We start from the raw sequence: 15,719 nt of genomic DNA on the forward strand, positions 1-15,719 counted from the left end.
ACTATTTCTTTACAGAGTGACGAAAGATTTGGGTTTTGTACATATTTCCAGTTGTGATTTTTGGTTTCGTTGGCAGTAATATTGCTTGACGTATATTGGATCATGTATATACGAAGAACAACCTGATCACTTCATAAGGTGCGCGTGATCGTGTCTGGCTCAAGGTCTGGGATTTGTTTGTTTTGGATTATGTTGAACACTCCATTGCCGTGTACACCGAGGATCATGTCTTGTGATCTGATTTCGTGCTATTATTGCCCCGCAGCGAGATACCACAGCTTCAGAGCTGCATACCCGTAGACCTTGAGCGTGTGACATTATCTTGCATGCAAAGCGGATCCCACTCACTTTCCCTCCTGGTCCCACTGCTGCCCTCCGTTCTGAACCCTCCCCACCAGAGGTCTGCCCTCCCAGCCACCCCCCACCACGTGCCCTTCATCGCCCAGCGCCTGCCCGGGTATGGATGAAGGGCTGAGCAGTCTGCCAAGGGCCTCGGTGGTGTTGTGGTCACAGGAAACTCGGTGACTGTGTGTGTGATGTGCCGAGTAGAACCAGACCCAGTGTATAGTCAGGATGGAAAACATCATTGCTTGGCCTCCCGTACCTCTTAAGTTATTATCAATTCATCTTGACATTAGGTTATAAGTTACTCTTTTTCTATTTCTTTCTTGAAAAGAAAGATATCATTAAGGTGTCCTACTGCAGATAAGTAGCAGGCAACTGCATAGGTCGCACAGTTCCTGTATTATGAAATGTATGCCGGGTATCTCACACATCTAGGCTCGTCTGGCCAGTGCTCAGGTGAATGTGAGGCTGAGAGCTGCTGTGACCGGGAGCTGGCGCTACTCCATCCTCGGACGGTTGATGGTGAAAATATAAGTTCCATTCGTTTCCATATTCAATCCAGATGACTTTTTTCCCCCAACTAGTGGAGTGACCTTAACAGAACAGAACTTTAGAAACTAAGTGTAAGGAGACAGGATTTAATTTACTGAGAATTGCTTAACTAACGAACATCTCTTGATATTTTCGACTTGTGAGGTATACCGTTGTTCAGAAAGTGTCTTAGAGCGAGCACAAGGTTGTGTAAGACCTGCCTGACTAGTAATCCCTCAGCCAGCCACATCGGAGTGAACAGTTAATCGGAGGTGCCAACTGTGGTGAGCTGCCAGGACAGTAGTGATACATTTGTGATCCAACTTTTGTGTGTGGTGTCTGTGGTTTCTTTGCACTGGTGTCTTGCCTTTCATATTTTGCAATATACAATTTCAAGCATTAGTGTCAAGTGCTTTAATATTTTACAAAGCGAGTGGAAGCGTAATTTGTTGACTGGAATACGTTGTGCCAGAGTATGTTACATTTAGCTGCTGGCGTCTTAGACATTCAAAATAAATTACATCATTGTAAACACGACAATGAAAATACAATTGTGTATGAAAAGTGTGACACAGATCAGGTACTCTCGTCATCGAATACTTGTGTAGCAACAGCTGTGCGAGATAATACTGCTGGTGAAGATATAAACAAGGACGCCCATTCATTGAAAGAACCTGAGAAAGCAGGGAACTCCCGGAATGTTGAGGACAGAGTTATTTCAGCAGGTAAGACTTTCACATGTGAGGCTATGGATCTCAGTAGTCTAACAACCCTGGTGAGTGTAGAGGCTGTGTCTCACGAGGTTGGATGTGAACAAGGGAAAGTCTGCAGATCTTCCAGTCCAGAGAGCCCAATGTCTGACCTTCAGGAGAACTTTTCCTCTTCCACTTCGACGGACGTCAGCCCAACGGAGATGAGGGAGGAGTCCATATTTCCGGGCCACTCCCCCCGAATCCCAGTAGGGTCACGAATGTCCTGCAAGAATAACACTGACTCCCTCATGACAGATAGTGGCATTTCTGAGCATGGCACGACAGAGTCTGATTACTCTGATTCCTTGGAAGCAGATGATGATGAAGCACAGGCTGACAAAACGACTCATAAAACAACGTCTGAACTTGGAAATTCACATAATTATGAGAACAACATTAATTCTGGCAGTGATGATGGTTCAGCAGACATGTCATGGTATGTTCCAATGTCCAATGATTTTTTTATCAATTGTACTTTAGCAAGTGGTAGTCACCCGTTCGCAGAATTCGACCCCATAAAACGGAGCGTCGGGCGTTTGCAGCACCGATCTCCTAGCCTTAAGGAGGGTATAATGCTCATCCAGCATCACAAAACTAATTCGATTACTGATCATGCTGAGGTTGAAGCCTCTGCCTATGATCCAGATATTAACGACACTTACACACCTTGTCAGAAAACACCGCACGACGTACCTGAAACTTATCTCGGAAACTTCGAGAGGGAAGTAGACGCAGAGATATTTGAAAATGCAAATGATTTCGTTCCAGAAATAGATAATTCATGTAATTTGCTGGGTTGTCTTCCAGAGGATGAAGACTTCTACATGCAGGTTATGCCTCCATTCCCTGAGCTGGACGAGGCTTCAAAAGACATGCTGATCGATTACAATTTCGAGATGCGGGATGAGTCTTGGGGTTACTCCAGCACCGAGCCATACTTCGACATATTAACTGGAGAGCGGATCCTCTCCACCATTTACGAATTCGAGGTATCGTCCGACGAAGATACGGATTCTGTGAAAATGGAATTGTACGACATAACTGAAGAGGGAATGGACGTGTCCAGTGACCCTACGTCCCAGGATATCGTAAGGGAAGAAGGGAGTATTGTTCATACTACTGGAAATCCTTCCCAAAGCGATACAGTTGAAAACGTATTAACCGAAAATCCAGACACGAGAGACTCCCGGAAGCTTCCTATCGAAAATACAACAGAACCTCAGTCTAGTCCAGCCATTGTCGGCACCAGTCACCATGTTGCTGAGAACATTCAAACAGTAACGGCGAAGCTGAAGGTATTTCAGTGGACGATAATATTGGTGTCACAGAAAGGCTGCACAGTACTAGTGATTCGGTCGTAGCCATGATGCATGAAGCTCCTTCAAGCGGTAACAGCCTTGACATTACTGGATCTGACTCCGTGGTAGCGACCACAAATGTCAACCTTCTGACCGACTCTTCTCACGCTGGCACCCCGAGCAGTGTTCATACTGATGGCGCCAACACAGCCACTACTGAGCCTACGTTCACAGCTGGTGCTAACGTCTTAGAAAATACGCACGTCATGAGCACATCAGACGCTGTCGTCATAGATGAAACCACTGACCCAAAAAACGCAGTTGATGCTGCCATATTAATAACAAATGCCGCTGATAATACAAACACAGATGAATCTAACACCACAGACACAGCTGATATGGTCATCAGAAATGCATCGGGTGCTCATGTCATGCACTCGAATGACAGTGACATGACGAAATCAGTTGATAAAGACAGAACATACAGTGATGAAACTTATCTCGAAAGCGCATCAGACACGGGCATTACGAGCACAGCTGACTTAAAAAAAGCAGTTAACACCGTCATCACAAACATAGCAAACACCAACATCTCGCATATAACTAATGGTGAACTCGCCAGCATACGTGATGATGACAGTGTACATTCTGATATTACAAGTGAGAGAAGCACAGCCGATAGTGAAATCACCACAACAGGTGGTCCTAAAGACAAAGACATAAACCCTGTTGAGAGTCATAACAGAGGAGTAATTGAAAGTGACACCAGGAACACAGCTTTTACCGAAATCATCAGCAGTTCTAGTGATGATAACACAAGTAAAGCTGATAATGATATCAGAGACACAGGTAATGCTGAAGTCAACACATCAGCAGAAAACGACAGCATGAAGACAGTTGTTGTTGAAGTCGGAAACAAATCTTATCAGGAAATCATCAACACAGTTGAAACTGAAATTAGAAACACAACTAATGCTGAAGTTACCAACACAGTTGATGATGACTGCAGAATGACTACTAATTCTGAAGTAAGAAACATTGTTAATAGTGAAGTCACCTGTACAACTAATACTCACGATAAAAGGATGGCTGATTATGATCTCAGTGATGCGTTTGATACTGGAATGATAAGTGGAAATTACTGTGAGAACAGTATGAGGGTAGATACTCCAGCTAACGTTGACGTCACAAGTATAGTTGGGAAGGGCAGCAGTAACAAGGATGTCAGAAACACAGACGACTCTGAGATTACGAGCACATCTGATGACACACATACAACCTGTACTGACATCACAACCACAACTGAAAGTGGCAATAGAAATATAGTTAATGATGACATCTTCATCACAGTTGGCACTGACGACAAACACACAGAAGACGTGGATGAGAGTCAGGTAATTACTGCAGCTGAGGTGGGTGAGGATTACAGACGTGCTCAGACTCAAGAACCTGACTTGCCTGACGTCTGTGCCATTGAGAACGTCCCTACAGAAGGTGAGGTTACCTCAAGCGTCGATAGCAAGCCAGCCAATGAGGAACCTAGTCCACGTCTTGCGAATCCTATAGATAATGACAAAGCCAGTTCCCATCTCGCTAGTTCTGCAGCTAATGATAAAGCTAGTTCAGATCTTGCTAGCACTACAGCTGATGATATAACTAGTTCAGATCTCTATTCAAGAAAAGATTTAGACGTACATGTGAGATACTCAGATGAGGGCATTAAAACTATGACCTTCAACACAAGTAAAGAAGGGGACACCGGTGTTGTAAACACAGGTAATAATGCTAATCCACGCCCTGCCGGTGATATGAATATAGATTCAGGCTATGTTAGCAGCGCCACACATAACTCAGACGTAAACACTATCAGTAGCGCTCCAGCCACAGAGGATGTGACGTTAAGTGCAATAACGGATAACATTTTCAGATCTGTAACACCTATGGCGGAAGCTGGTGTCCCAGAAGATATTTTACATACAAGTTGTAACACTGCGGAAGTTGAGCTTTGTCCTATTGACTCAGAGACCAGTGGCTTCCGGACGCCCTCTGTCCCTGCTGATGACGTTGATGGCCGTCCTCTCCTGGACTGTGCGAGGGCGGACGGTGTCCGTGAGAGCAGTGACATGTCGATGCTGTCAGATGACTGGGTCGTGTTCTGTTTGACGTCAGAACGTGAGCCAGATCATAACACTAAGAATGAGGATGTAAACAGGTCGAGTGAAGATAATCATATCCCACCACCGCCACAAGTCAGGGGTGGTATGGCACCATCAAGTTCGCAGGTGGACGTCTTGTCTGAGACACTGATTACACAAGACAACATAGTAAACCAGGATGAGTTTACTGAGGAGTACAGCAAAGCTGTAGGTGAGAGCAGAAGGAACTATGAATCATTATCCCTTGCAGATCGACGATCATTCTTCAAAAACAGTAAACAGACACCTGTTAACGAAGAGGAAAGCAGTGACAACGACGCGATCGAGGTGCTTCCAACGAATGACAGTGGAAAAGTAGAACATCCGCCATCAAAACAAGATGATGCGATCAAACTAGAATCTGCCACACAGGAACAGGATCATGTTCCAGAAAAGAAAGATGTAACATACGATCCCATGACAAAACAGAATTTTGATGAGGTTATAAGAAATGAATCTGAGGGAGGAGAAAATGGTGGTAAGATGACAACATGTCAACAGAATTGTGATACTTCATCTGCGTCTCACGTGACACAAGGTCCCGATGCCACTACTCCCACTGTTTCTGACTGTCCTCCTCCAAAACCCAAGAGATTGTTTTTACGTCGCCTGTCAAGTGAACCTAAAAATACTGAAAACAATGACAACACGTCAAAGTTAAAGGAGTCCTCAGTTGATGTACAGGCCAGTAACACACCTGCAAAACCTCCAACGAGACCTGTAAGGCGTAAGAAGATCCGTAAACAACCCACTGTGACAGCTCAAGTGGATAACACAATAGTAACCCCCCAAAATACTGAGACTTTGAGAGAAAATGAAGCCATTCTGTATAAAGAAAATGAGTTGTCTGGTGATTGTGGGTCAAGTTCGGAAGGTGAGGCAACGGAAGACCCACTGGGAAAACAGGTCCCACCTGAGCGAGGGCCTCATGATCCGGGGAAGGTGAGGCCGGAGGTGAATACTAACGACTCAGGTGGTGTAAGAACCTCGTCATGTGACGGCGATGAGTCGGATGTGCCACCTGAGGAGAATGGGATGGTGGAAGTCAGTAGAGACGCCATTATCGATGATGTGGAGGATATTCTCCTCAGATCCGAGGAAGATAGTAAGCTGGCTGTAACGGAAACCACGAATGCTCCAGGAAAGCCGCCCGCGGAGTCGTTCTTCGATTTCGAAGTCTCCAGTGGTGATGGTGCACGCCAGAGGAAAGGTGAATGTAACCACGATACAAACTCAGCTGTGATCGAGGATTTAGTAACAAGTAATCCAGATACCATGATCTCCCAACAGACAGGAGAAACTTTAGATATAGAAGAAAATGAGAAATTAGAAGCGAAGGAAACGTTAGATAAAGATGATGTCAACGATAATGATAATATAAGTACGAATACCACCGAAGCTGTATTAGTTTCTGCCTCACATATTCCCTCATGTGACACAGAGGGAGTAATGGAAGATGTTTCTGCGTCCCATGTGGAGTATAGAGACGTTCAGACGGATGTCAGATCCTCTTCAGCAATAGCAATTCCTGAGAAAGATCAAGAGTTTCCTCGGCCTCCAGCGAGGAAGAGAAAGACTTCTCCATCGGTAAGGAGCGAATTGCCTGAGAGTATTCAAGCTACCATCACCCCAGATACCAAGGATACTTTTCGAAGTCTTCAGTCAACGCCAAAAGCTCCGGGAAGAACCAATAGATTTCACTCACTTCCTCGACGAAACAAACCACAAGCCATGCCTCCCTCGACGCCCAACGTCCACACCTCCAGCAACAGGAGGCCAGTCGCACGAGCAGCGTCAACGGCAACTTGCCGGCCTCTCAATACCTCTGGCGAACTGAAATTCTCTTGCCCGGAGATATCGTCCGTAGTGAATTACGATCCAATTCTGTTTCCTCGCCAGCCGGAGAGAGTGTCGGTAATGTTACTCAGTGAGTCTAGAGAAGAATTTGATGCTAGCCCTTCTAAGCGTCACACCAGCACTCCCCTGCCTGAGAAGCGCAACCGTACTGTGTCTGAGGGATCGTCTGAGGGATCGACTCACGTCGAGAAAAAGAAAGATAACACGATGAGAAGGACAGGTTCCCTGAGGAAGAGATTATACTCCACATTACAGCATAACTTTGGAAAGAAAATTTTACATCAACCAAAGAATGGTGAAAAGGTCAGCTGTTTCCCGAAAATATTCGGCCGGAAACAGAACTATGACATGCAGTGTTCGCCCAGCACACCTTCAGAGATACCTGAACTTGCTCCTTTCGTTAAGCCATCCTCAGCAGATTCAGTAGAAAGTTTTCAGAGCATTTTTACTTTTTACTCATCCATGGAATTTTATGAGGACAACAAACACTCATCACCTTTCGAAAAAATACAATCGGAAATGAGAAATAAAGAGAAACTTCAGATCTTAGAAGACGGAGAGGTTCCTTCTGTACCAGTAAGACGACATAGGAAGGGAAAAGAGAGAGCGTCACCCGCGAGTGTTCATAGAGACGACAGTGTAAACAAAGAAGAAAAGAAGGAAGAAACGGAGATTCAGAAGATACACTGTGGGGTAAATTCCAGTACAAGTGATAATAAATGTAACGCAGCAGAAGTAAAGCAGGAAGTGGCTGGAATGATCGAGTCAGAGAGTGAAGACATGAGTGTCAAGAGTTCATCGAGCGCTGAGGACAGGATGTCAGTAAAAGATGCTTTTTCTAATGATAATGAAGAATTCATATCTGGAGACCAACGATCTGGTGATCAAGAAGAGGTTGAACAAGAGCAACTTACCACAGATTATCCCGCGAAGCCGCCGTGTGAGTTGAGCAGCTCTGAGGGTAATAATGAGACTCGTAGTATCGAAAGTTCTACTGTCAACAGAAAGGCTAAAAAGGTGATCCTGAGTTTACAAAGAGACGACTATCCAAATCCCACGACAACTTCTCAGTCGTACAGTGACCACAGGTTACCCACAGTTGACATACACTTACATGTGACTCAGTATCTGGATGATGACGACGAGTCTGTTGAGGATTCAGAAACATCATACAAGGACGATTTGCGGGACATTACCATGGAAACCGACGAGGCTACATCATCCCCAGGAGTATGTGAGGGTGACATCACCCATGACCCTGGCATGAGGAACCTACACATAACCTTACCACCGATACAAGTAAGTGAGAACATATCTTACACTTCACAACCTCGTTCTCTAGATTCCCTGACTGCTTCTGATCCACCACTGATATCGGAAAATGACGAACTCCAAGAAGCACTTATACTTGAAGACATTCACGAGTCGGTGTCATCGTATCGGAGTGGTGAAGAAATGTTTGTCACATGCGATGACCCCGAGGATTACAGGGTCTCAGCCAGCCGTATCGACGGTCCGTCGGGGAAGGAAGGCGTCAGTGTTGTGACGCAGTGGGAACGTCCAAATGTACCCTTCCAAACATGGGCAGAGAGGCAGGGCATCCAGGAGCAACAGTTTCCATCCTTAAATCTTCGCCATCAGTACAGAGAGAAGTCTGGTGGAATATTACTAGGAAACAATCATTCTGGACACAAAGTTCTGAAAGGTAACTTTCCTTTTATTCATTAACACGCAATGAATAACGCATACTAACATCTTTTACCTCTTAGCGATTCCAAAGCTGAGACATTGACGAAGCACCCATACCACCCTGATTTGCCTTCGTAGTTCTCAACCTTAACGTTAACTATATACAAGTATACGAAGCCTTAGCGTCATCACTCCACAGGTCTGGCTTATATCATATCCATGTTTACTGTCAACTTCTTCCTCTATATTCATGACTTGACCCCTTGAATACGACATCTTAAGTCCACTGAGGTCGATGACCTAACCCTTGAGTATGGTGAATCGTCTTCGCACTTGAAGGTTGATTCGTCGTACTCAGGAAGGAGTGAGTGCACTGATAAGTACATTTGTTTCTTCTAAGTAAGAATACAAGATTAGGTTCAGTCAGGAATCAGGAAAATTTATTCACACGAAAATACATTATTGTTCGAACAGTTGGCAATCAGACAGTTACAACTTGAATACAGAAATTAATGATTCATTTTTTTTTATCAAAGAATGAAAATATGTATCTGCATCACATATGATTCACATATAAGCGTTGTACACATTTACTGTCCATGAAGTGTACATAAAGGTTAGAATTTACATGTGTGGCTCTAAATACTAATCACGAGAGAGCAGCGTTCAGTGTGTACAATAACCTAATCCCGCTTTTCTTAACGGTGAACGTTACTACACTGATCTTGTCTCTGTACTGTGTGCACTGTACGATTCCCAGTCACTGCGGCCGTGGTGCACTGTATGATTCCCAGTCACTGCGGCAGTGAATTAATCATTAGAAAACAAGAAATTGTTTCTGGTTGATCAGAAATAAAAGCCATGTGTTCATAGGCTTGTCTTTCAGTTCACAGGTCTTGTATCATTTTCGTAACCTTTTATAACATTTTAGTGTTTGAACATAAGATTTTGACAAATCATTCATTTAAAAATGTGAACAGCAGACGATATTATTGATGTAGATTGATATATGTACAAGAGATGACGGTGAAAAAACACTTCGAGCTGCTAACGTTTCTGCCCAACACTAACCCTGTTGGTGAGACACGCCAGGCCCTGCTGTCCAGTGTGGCGCTGCCATCCTGGTGAGCGGTGTACACTACAGCTGGGTGTGGTGGCAAGTGGTCACCTGTGCCAAACATGTTAACCTCTTGAGCACAACGGTGTGACCCTTGGGTATGATGACCTGATTTTCGACCTGACCCCTTACGGGTCATATCAAATGCCAGGCCATCATACCCAAGGGTCGTACCGTAATGCTCAAGGGGTTTTGAGGTATATTGGTGGTGGTTCTGGCATCACGTGTATTATTACTGTTTCTCGTAGTACAAAGAACGTGCTTCAGCTGAAGGTGAAAGGCTGCGGACTGTGTGGCGCAGTTTTTGCTGCGATGCAGTCATGTGAGAATCCTTGAAATAGTCCGTGAGTGATTTCTGATGTACAGTACAGATCTCGTACATCAGTGGTTTATTTGCCGTGAAATATAGATAAGTTGAAATTGATGTGTTAAGTGTTTTGTGTGTATCTTCAGCGTGGAAAATTCATCGTTATTTTGCTGATATTTCGAAAATTATTTCGCACAAGACACGACTGAATAGCAAAACCTGATTTCTTTTGATCATTCTGGATTTGACTGTGTGTAGTGGTTAGCGTATCGGACTTTTAATCTATCAGCTTGTGTTCCTCTTCCTCCGGTGTTGTATGAGTGGTGCTCACCCTCTGCTTGGTAGGTTGATTGGTTCCTAATTGGGTTAGGGTGAAGCGCCACAGCTGGGTCAGACCGGTCAGCCGACAGCCTTTCACGGGGCTTGCATTTCTCCAGTGTGTCCATATCCGAAAACAAAGCCTTCCCTGACGTGCCTAATGAGCCTACCAGAAGTGTCCATGTCCTTAACATGACCCTCATTGACAGATCTGATCAGCGTAGCTGGGATTAGTGAGTAACGTACTAAAGATTCTAATGGACGAATCCATTTTGCTGACGTCGCATCAGCGCCGGCGAGAAACTACAGCCAGGACTGTGTGTACGTGTGTGTGTGTGTGTGTGTGTGTGTGGTATCAGGCTAGACAACCCTGGCACTGTGTCTGTTGATGAATCTTGAGAGTGATGTATGTACCAGTTACCTTGTATCTCCTCCAGTATCTACTGTGCTCGGTAGGTACTTTTTTCGTTTAATCGTTCAAATGGGATGAATATTATGTCATGAATATAATCTCTCTCCGTATACATAAACCTAACATTATTGTTATCAATGTAATTCTCCATGTGGATAAGAGTGAGTTATCCATCACGATCACTTAATAATTTCACAGAAAGCTTGTACCTGATGGTGAGGTAATCTGTGATACTGAAAGAGGTAGAGGATGTCAACAGAATGAATGCATTTGGGAAATGAAGTCCATAGTAAGCGTTGGTGGCAGCACAAGGAGCACTGAGAGAGAAACTTCTACATCAACACTCGTATTAGTGTCATATTTACACTAAGTACGTCACATACTTGCTAATGCTCCAGCCATAGCCATATAGCACTGCCTGACTCTTACAAGTTGTGTCCGGGATACAAACATCGCAACATCTTTTATGGAAAAGTTTTTTCAGTAAGTAAAACGCACGGCCCGAAAGACGCAACCTGTATGTACCCTTTATGTGGTATGTCAGTTGTTGTGGATGTAAATCCGGAGTCCTAAATCATTGTTTACATAGTAATTGATAACTGACCAGACTGGTATGGTGTACAGTTGTTGATAGATGGCCCGATTGGTATGATATGTAGTCACTGGTAATGACTGGTATGGTATATAGAGTGAAATATGAATAGCATATCACAAATCCAAGGGTTGAGGTATGTGCCATTGCTTTACCCTTATTAAGAAAGTATGACGAAATATATCGTGGGTTTGCAAGTTGGATATCACTGACTTGACATCGCCTCATATTTCCTCAGAGTTCCGGGAGAGATAAGGGAGATACGAGTGTTTAACATACACTTTAAACACGATAAAAGTTGCGTCACTCAGATACGAAAACGGAGAGAAAACGAAGTCTGTGAATATTACAAAAGTCGTCAACCACAGCGGAGTAGGTCATGTTTTTCGCTCATTATTTACTTCCAAGAAATATTCTTATTTTCTGTAGAGTTTACTGATACTCGCTCACCCCAGCTCAGGCAATCTCAAAGCTAAGTACATTATTAATTACGTTGGAAAACGACGTCGAGGAAAGTCGAGTGTCAAGAACTACATTAATGCAACATGATTGTTCCTGTGTATTACGAACCATATTACAAAATGATACTTAAATATTACATGTGAACCATTGTATCCGATTTCCTCTTGTTTGTTTCACTTTGAGTGTGTGTGTGTCTCCGTGGATTTCAATATAGATCTGAAATGTTCGACTAAGAACTTTTCGTTGTTGTTCTTAATATAACGACTAAGGAAAAAGTTGAAGACATCCACACACAAACATCCTATGTGTGTTTGTTATTGATACTTCATTATCTTGTATAATGTGTCTCATTATCATTTCTCTCTCTCTCTCTCTCTCTCTCTCTCTCTCTCTCTCTCTCTCTCTCTCTCTCTCTCTCTCTCTCTCTCTCTCTCTCTCTAACAAGGTTGAAGTATCGTTGATTTTAGTGATAGCGTTGCTAATAATCGGCGCACAACTTGATTTTGTTTTGTTTTTTTGGTGAAAATTATTATCTTCAGATGTCGTGCACGTCATAAGGGAAAATAGACCAAGTATAATCCACCCAGGTAAAAGTGAAGGAAGTGTACATAGAATCCTCAGGATATCACTGTTAACAGGCTCAGTCATCAGTCTGACTGCAGGGTATACAGGCTCAGTCATCAGTCTGACTGCAGGGTATACAGGCTCAGTCATCAGTCTGACTGTAGGGTTTAGTTCTGGTCTCTGATTTCCTTCGTGGAGAGCTCTTGTGTTCATAATCAAGCCAAACGTCACGATGAACACTTACCATTCTTGTGAATGTTTGACGTGTGATACTGGGGGGTAGATCATTAAAGACTGTTGAAGGCGATGTTAATGTAGGTTTGACGAGGATGTAATGAAGATGGTGTCTTCCTTCAACGTAAACATTAATGATACTAGAATCACTTATAATAAGACCTGAAGCCTGTAAGAAGACTTCAGGCTGCATAAAGTGTTTGAGAATATCCACCAAAAGATAATGTTGACGTGCTGAAGGGCTCTGTCACTCTGAACTAACATGTGATTATCTTTTTCTTTCATCTTGACAGACACTCCATCCCCCGGCCCGCCAGTAGACTCGGAGAAGGACGAACACCACCACGCCCACCGCAACGCCCCTCACGAGGACAAGCAGAAGGAGGACCGGACACAGCAAGACCGTTGTGTCGAAGTTTACCCCGAGACCGTCCGGCAACGCCAGCGAAACATGATGGCCTCATCCAACAAGGCACGTACACTGTGTGTGTGTGTGTGTGTGTGTGTGTGTGTGTGTGTGTGTGTGTGTGTCTAGAGACTATGTTGTGGCCAGAGTGGCTAACGGCCTATCAGATGAAGTGCGAAGTTTCTGAGGGGTAGGTTCATGGGAGAGCTAGATGACACAAGACCTGATGGTCTAGGACGGAGTTGTCTGCAGTAGAGAGGGAGCAGGATAGATAGCAGAAGCTCCTCCGCACAGGAACATCAGCAAGGAAGAAGATAGTAATGAAGGAGTACCATGTATGTACACAAACGGGTTGCCGGACAGGTAAAGGAAGAGGGATGTCAGAAGCGATGCTGGTGAATAATGTGGTAGTACAGTCCAGGTAAATGAAAGCTGGGCAGTAGAGGGACCAGGTAGGTGTGCGGAGCTTGAGTGTATGGTATTCGGACGTGTCACATAGACGTAGCGCTTGTTAGCTGAGTGTCAGTCAGGTGTAAAGACAATCTACAATGTGGTGGGCAGGGAAGTGATAGTTGAGCCAGTGGTGGATGACGGGAGGTTGAGGGGGCACGTAACAGGTAATGCAAGTCGGGTAAGCAGCAAATATGGCAACAGGCGAGGCTGTTCGTCGCTAGTCTAATGAGGTGCCCAAGTCAGTAAGTACCCAGTCATGCGAACTGCTCTTCTCTCGCTTCTGTTTTCATATCCTTATGTTGTCCATCATCAGGTTGACATAAGGGACGAACATAAACCGGTGATTCTCAGGACCTTCTGAAGCACTGAAGTATAAACTTTTCAGTATTGTGACGTCTTTAGTCCATAGTTATAATAAAGGGTTAGATCAGACTCATGATATAAAAAAGTTTATTTCATACGTATTCTTTTATGCAGACAACAATGGTTGTATTGTTGGTTATTAATGGTGGGTTGAAGAGGATATATTACTTGAATAAACTATGAGACAGCTTACTGATGACCTTCCTTACTGGATGGTGCGCTTGGGCGCAACACAGTGTTCAGTGGTGATGGGGAGAACACTGCTGACAGTGAGGGGGTGTAGGATAGGGTGACTCATAACAGCACGATATGTAACTTCATCCTCGCCTTTCAAATACAGACCAGGAAAGTGGTGGAGTAATTTGGATGATTTTTGGCATAATTTGTGGCTCCAACACGACCGAGATCAGTGAATCGTAATCTGGCTTTTGTTTAAGATTGAGTAATGAAATGAATAAGAAGAAAATAGTGTGAATAGGAAGAGCAGTTTTCTTTCTTCATTTAATACTCTCTCTCTCTCTCTCTCTCTCTCTCTCTCTCTCTCTCTCTCTCTCTCTCTCTCTCTCTCTCTCTCTCTCTCTCTCTCTCTCTCTCTCCAGAGAACCATTGCTTGCTTAGATACAGCTTACTCACGAGACAGCATACTTACTATAGGATTATGTGTTCACGGATATCTGTAATTTGTTCGTCATAATTCTCAATATTCCTGATCGAAACCATTTTTTTCTTGTGCGTGTATGTGTTCTTTTAGTTATATTCACCAACCTTATAGTTACCAGAATTACTTTGTTACATAAAACAGAACTAAGATCAAGAGAATAGAATTATGATTACTTCAGAATCAGATGTAATTATGTACTTCTTTCTTTAGGTTGACATCAAGAACTGGAACTCGAGTGCTGGTGGCAACGGCGACAGTCAGACAAGCCCAGCGAAAGTAAAAAAGTTCCTACCGTCGGTCAAGGCTTTAAGGAACCAGTTCGAGGCCGGCAAGACGAACGTCAGATCCGAAGCCAACGGCAGCATCAATGGAAACGGTACACTAAGCCTGAGTCGCAAGTCTTCCAACTCTACTTCCTCCCTGGCAAGCTCCACCCTGGAGAAGACGAGCAGCACTAACAGTCTCAGCTCCACCTGCAGCTCCATGGAGAACTTACTGAGTCCCTCCCAGCTTGACAACAGAAGGCAGGAGGAGCCTGTGGAACCCATCTATAACCAGTTTAAGAAGGTGGATGAAGAACTCAGAGAACTTATGAACAGGCCTCCGTCTACCACAGGATGGGATCCCGTAAGTATATATATATATATATATATATATATATATATATATATATATATATATATATATATATATATATACTATGTATGTGGCAGTTAAGGGTGTAATTGGTCCGCATGGGGTATTCAGTGTTATGAATGGAAATGATGAAGAGCTTGTGGAGTTGTGTGCTGAAAAAAGACTGGTGATTGGAAATACCTGGTTTAAAAGAGAGAGACGCACTAGTATACGTATGTGAGGAGAGACAGTCAACGGGCATTATTAGATTACGTATTAATTGAAAAGTGCGCAAAAGAGAAACTTTTGGATGTGAATGTGCTGAGAGGGGCAGCTGGTGGATGTCTGATCACTATCTTGTGCAGGCGAGGTTTAAGATTTGTAGAGGTTTTCGAAAGAGATGAGACAATGTCGGGGAGAAGAGAGTGGTGAGAGTAAGTGAGCATGGAAAGGAGACGTGTGTGAAAGATACCAGGAGAGATTGAGTGTTAAATGGCAAAAAGAGAAAGCAAATGACGTGAGGGGAGTGGGTGAGGAACGGAAAGTAT

At 43.9% G+C, this 15,719-nt stretch overlaps 1 protein-coding gene across 8 annotated transcripts in view; it reads left to right on the forward strand.

Annotated features, from left to right (window-relative positions):
• Window positions 1-15,719, forward strand: part of LOC139746861 (uncharacterized) — a 526,669-nt gene that overhangs the window by 498,999 nt on the left and 11,951 nt on the right. For 6 of the 8 annotated variants that reach the window (XM_071658484.1, XM_071658485.1, XM_071658486.1 and 3 more), the window contains 2 exons: window positions 12,967-13,145; window positions 14,767-15,183. In XM_071658484.1, the coding sequence (XP_071514585.1) occupies window positions 12,967-13,145; window positions 14,767-15,183 (596 nt within the window). Of the gene's footprint in view, window positions 1-617; window positions 8,684-12,966; window positions 13,146-14,766; window positions 15,184-15,719 lie in introns of those variants that run through there. The other 2 variants (XM_071658488.1, XM_071658487.1) reach the window with 2 other exon arrangements.

The sequence above is a fragment of the Panulirus ornatus genome, chromosome 66 (assembly GCF_036320965.1).
Source record: "Panulirus ornatus isolate Po-2019 chromosome 66, ASM3632096v1, whole genome shotgun sequence".
NCBI lineage: Eukaryota > Metazoa > Arthropoda > Malacostraca > Decapoda > Palinuridae > Panulirus > Panulirus ornatus.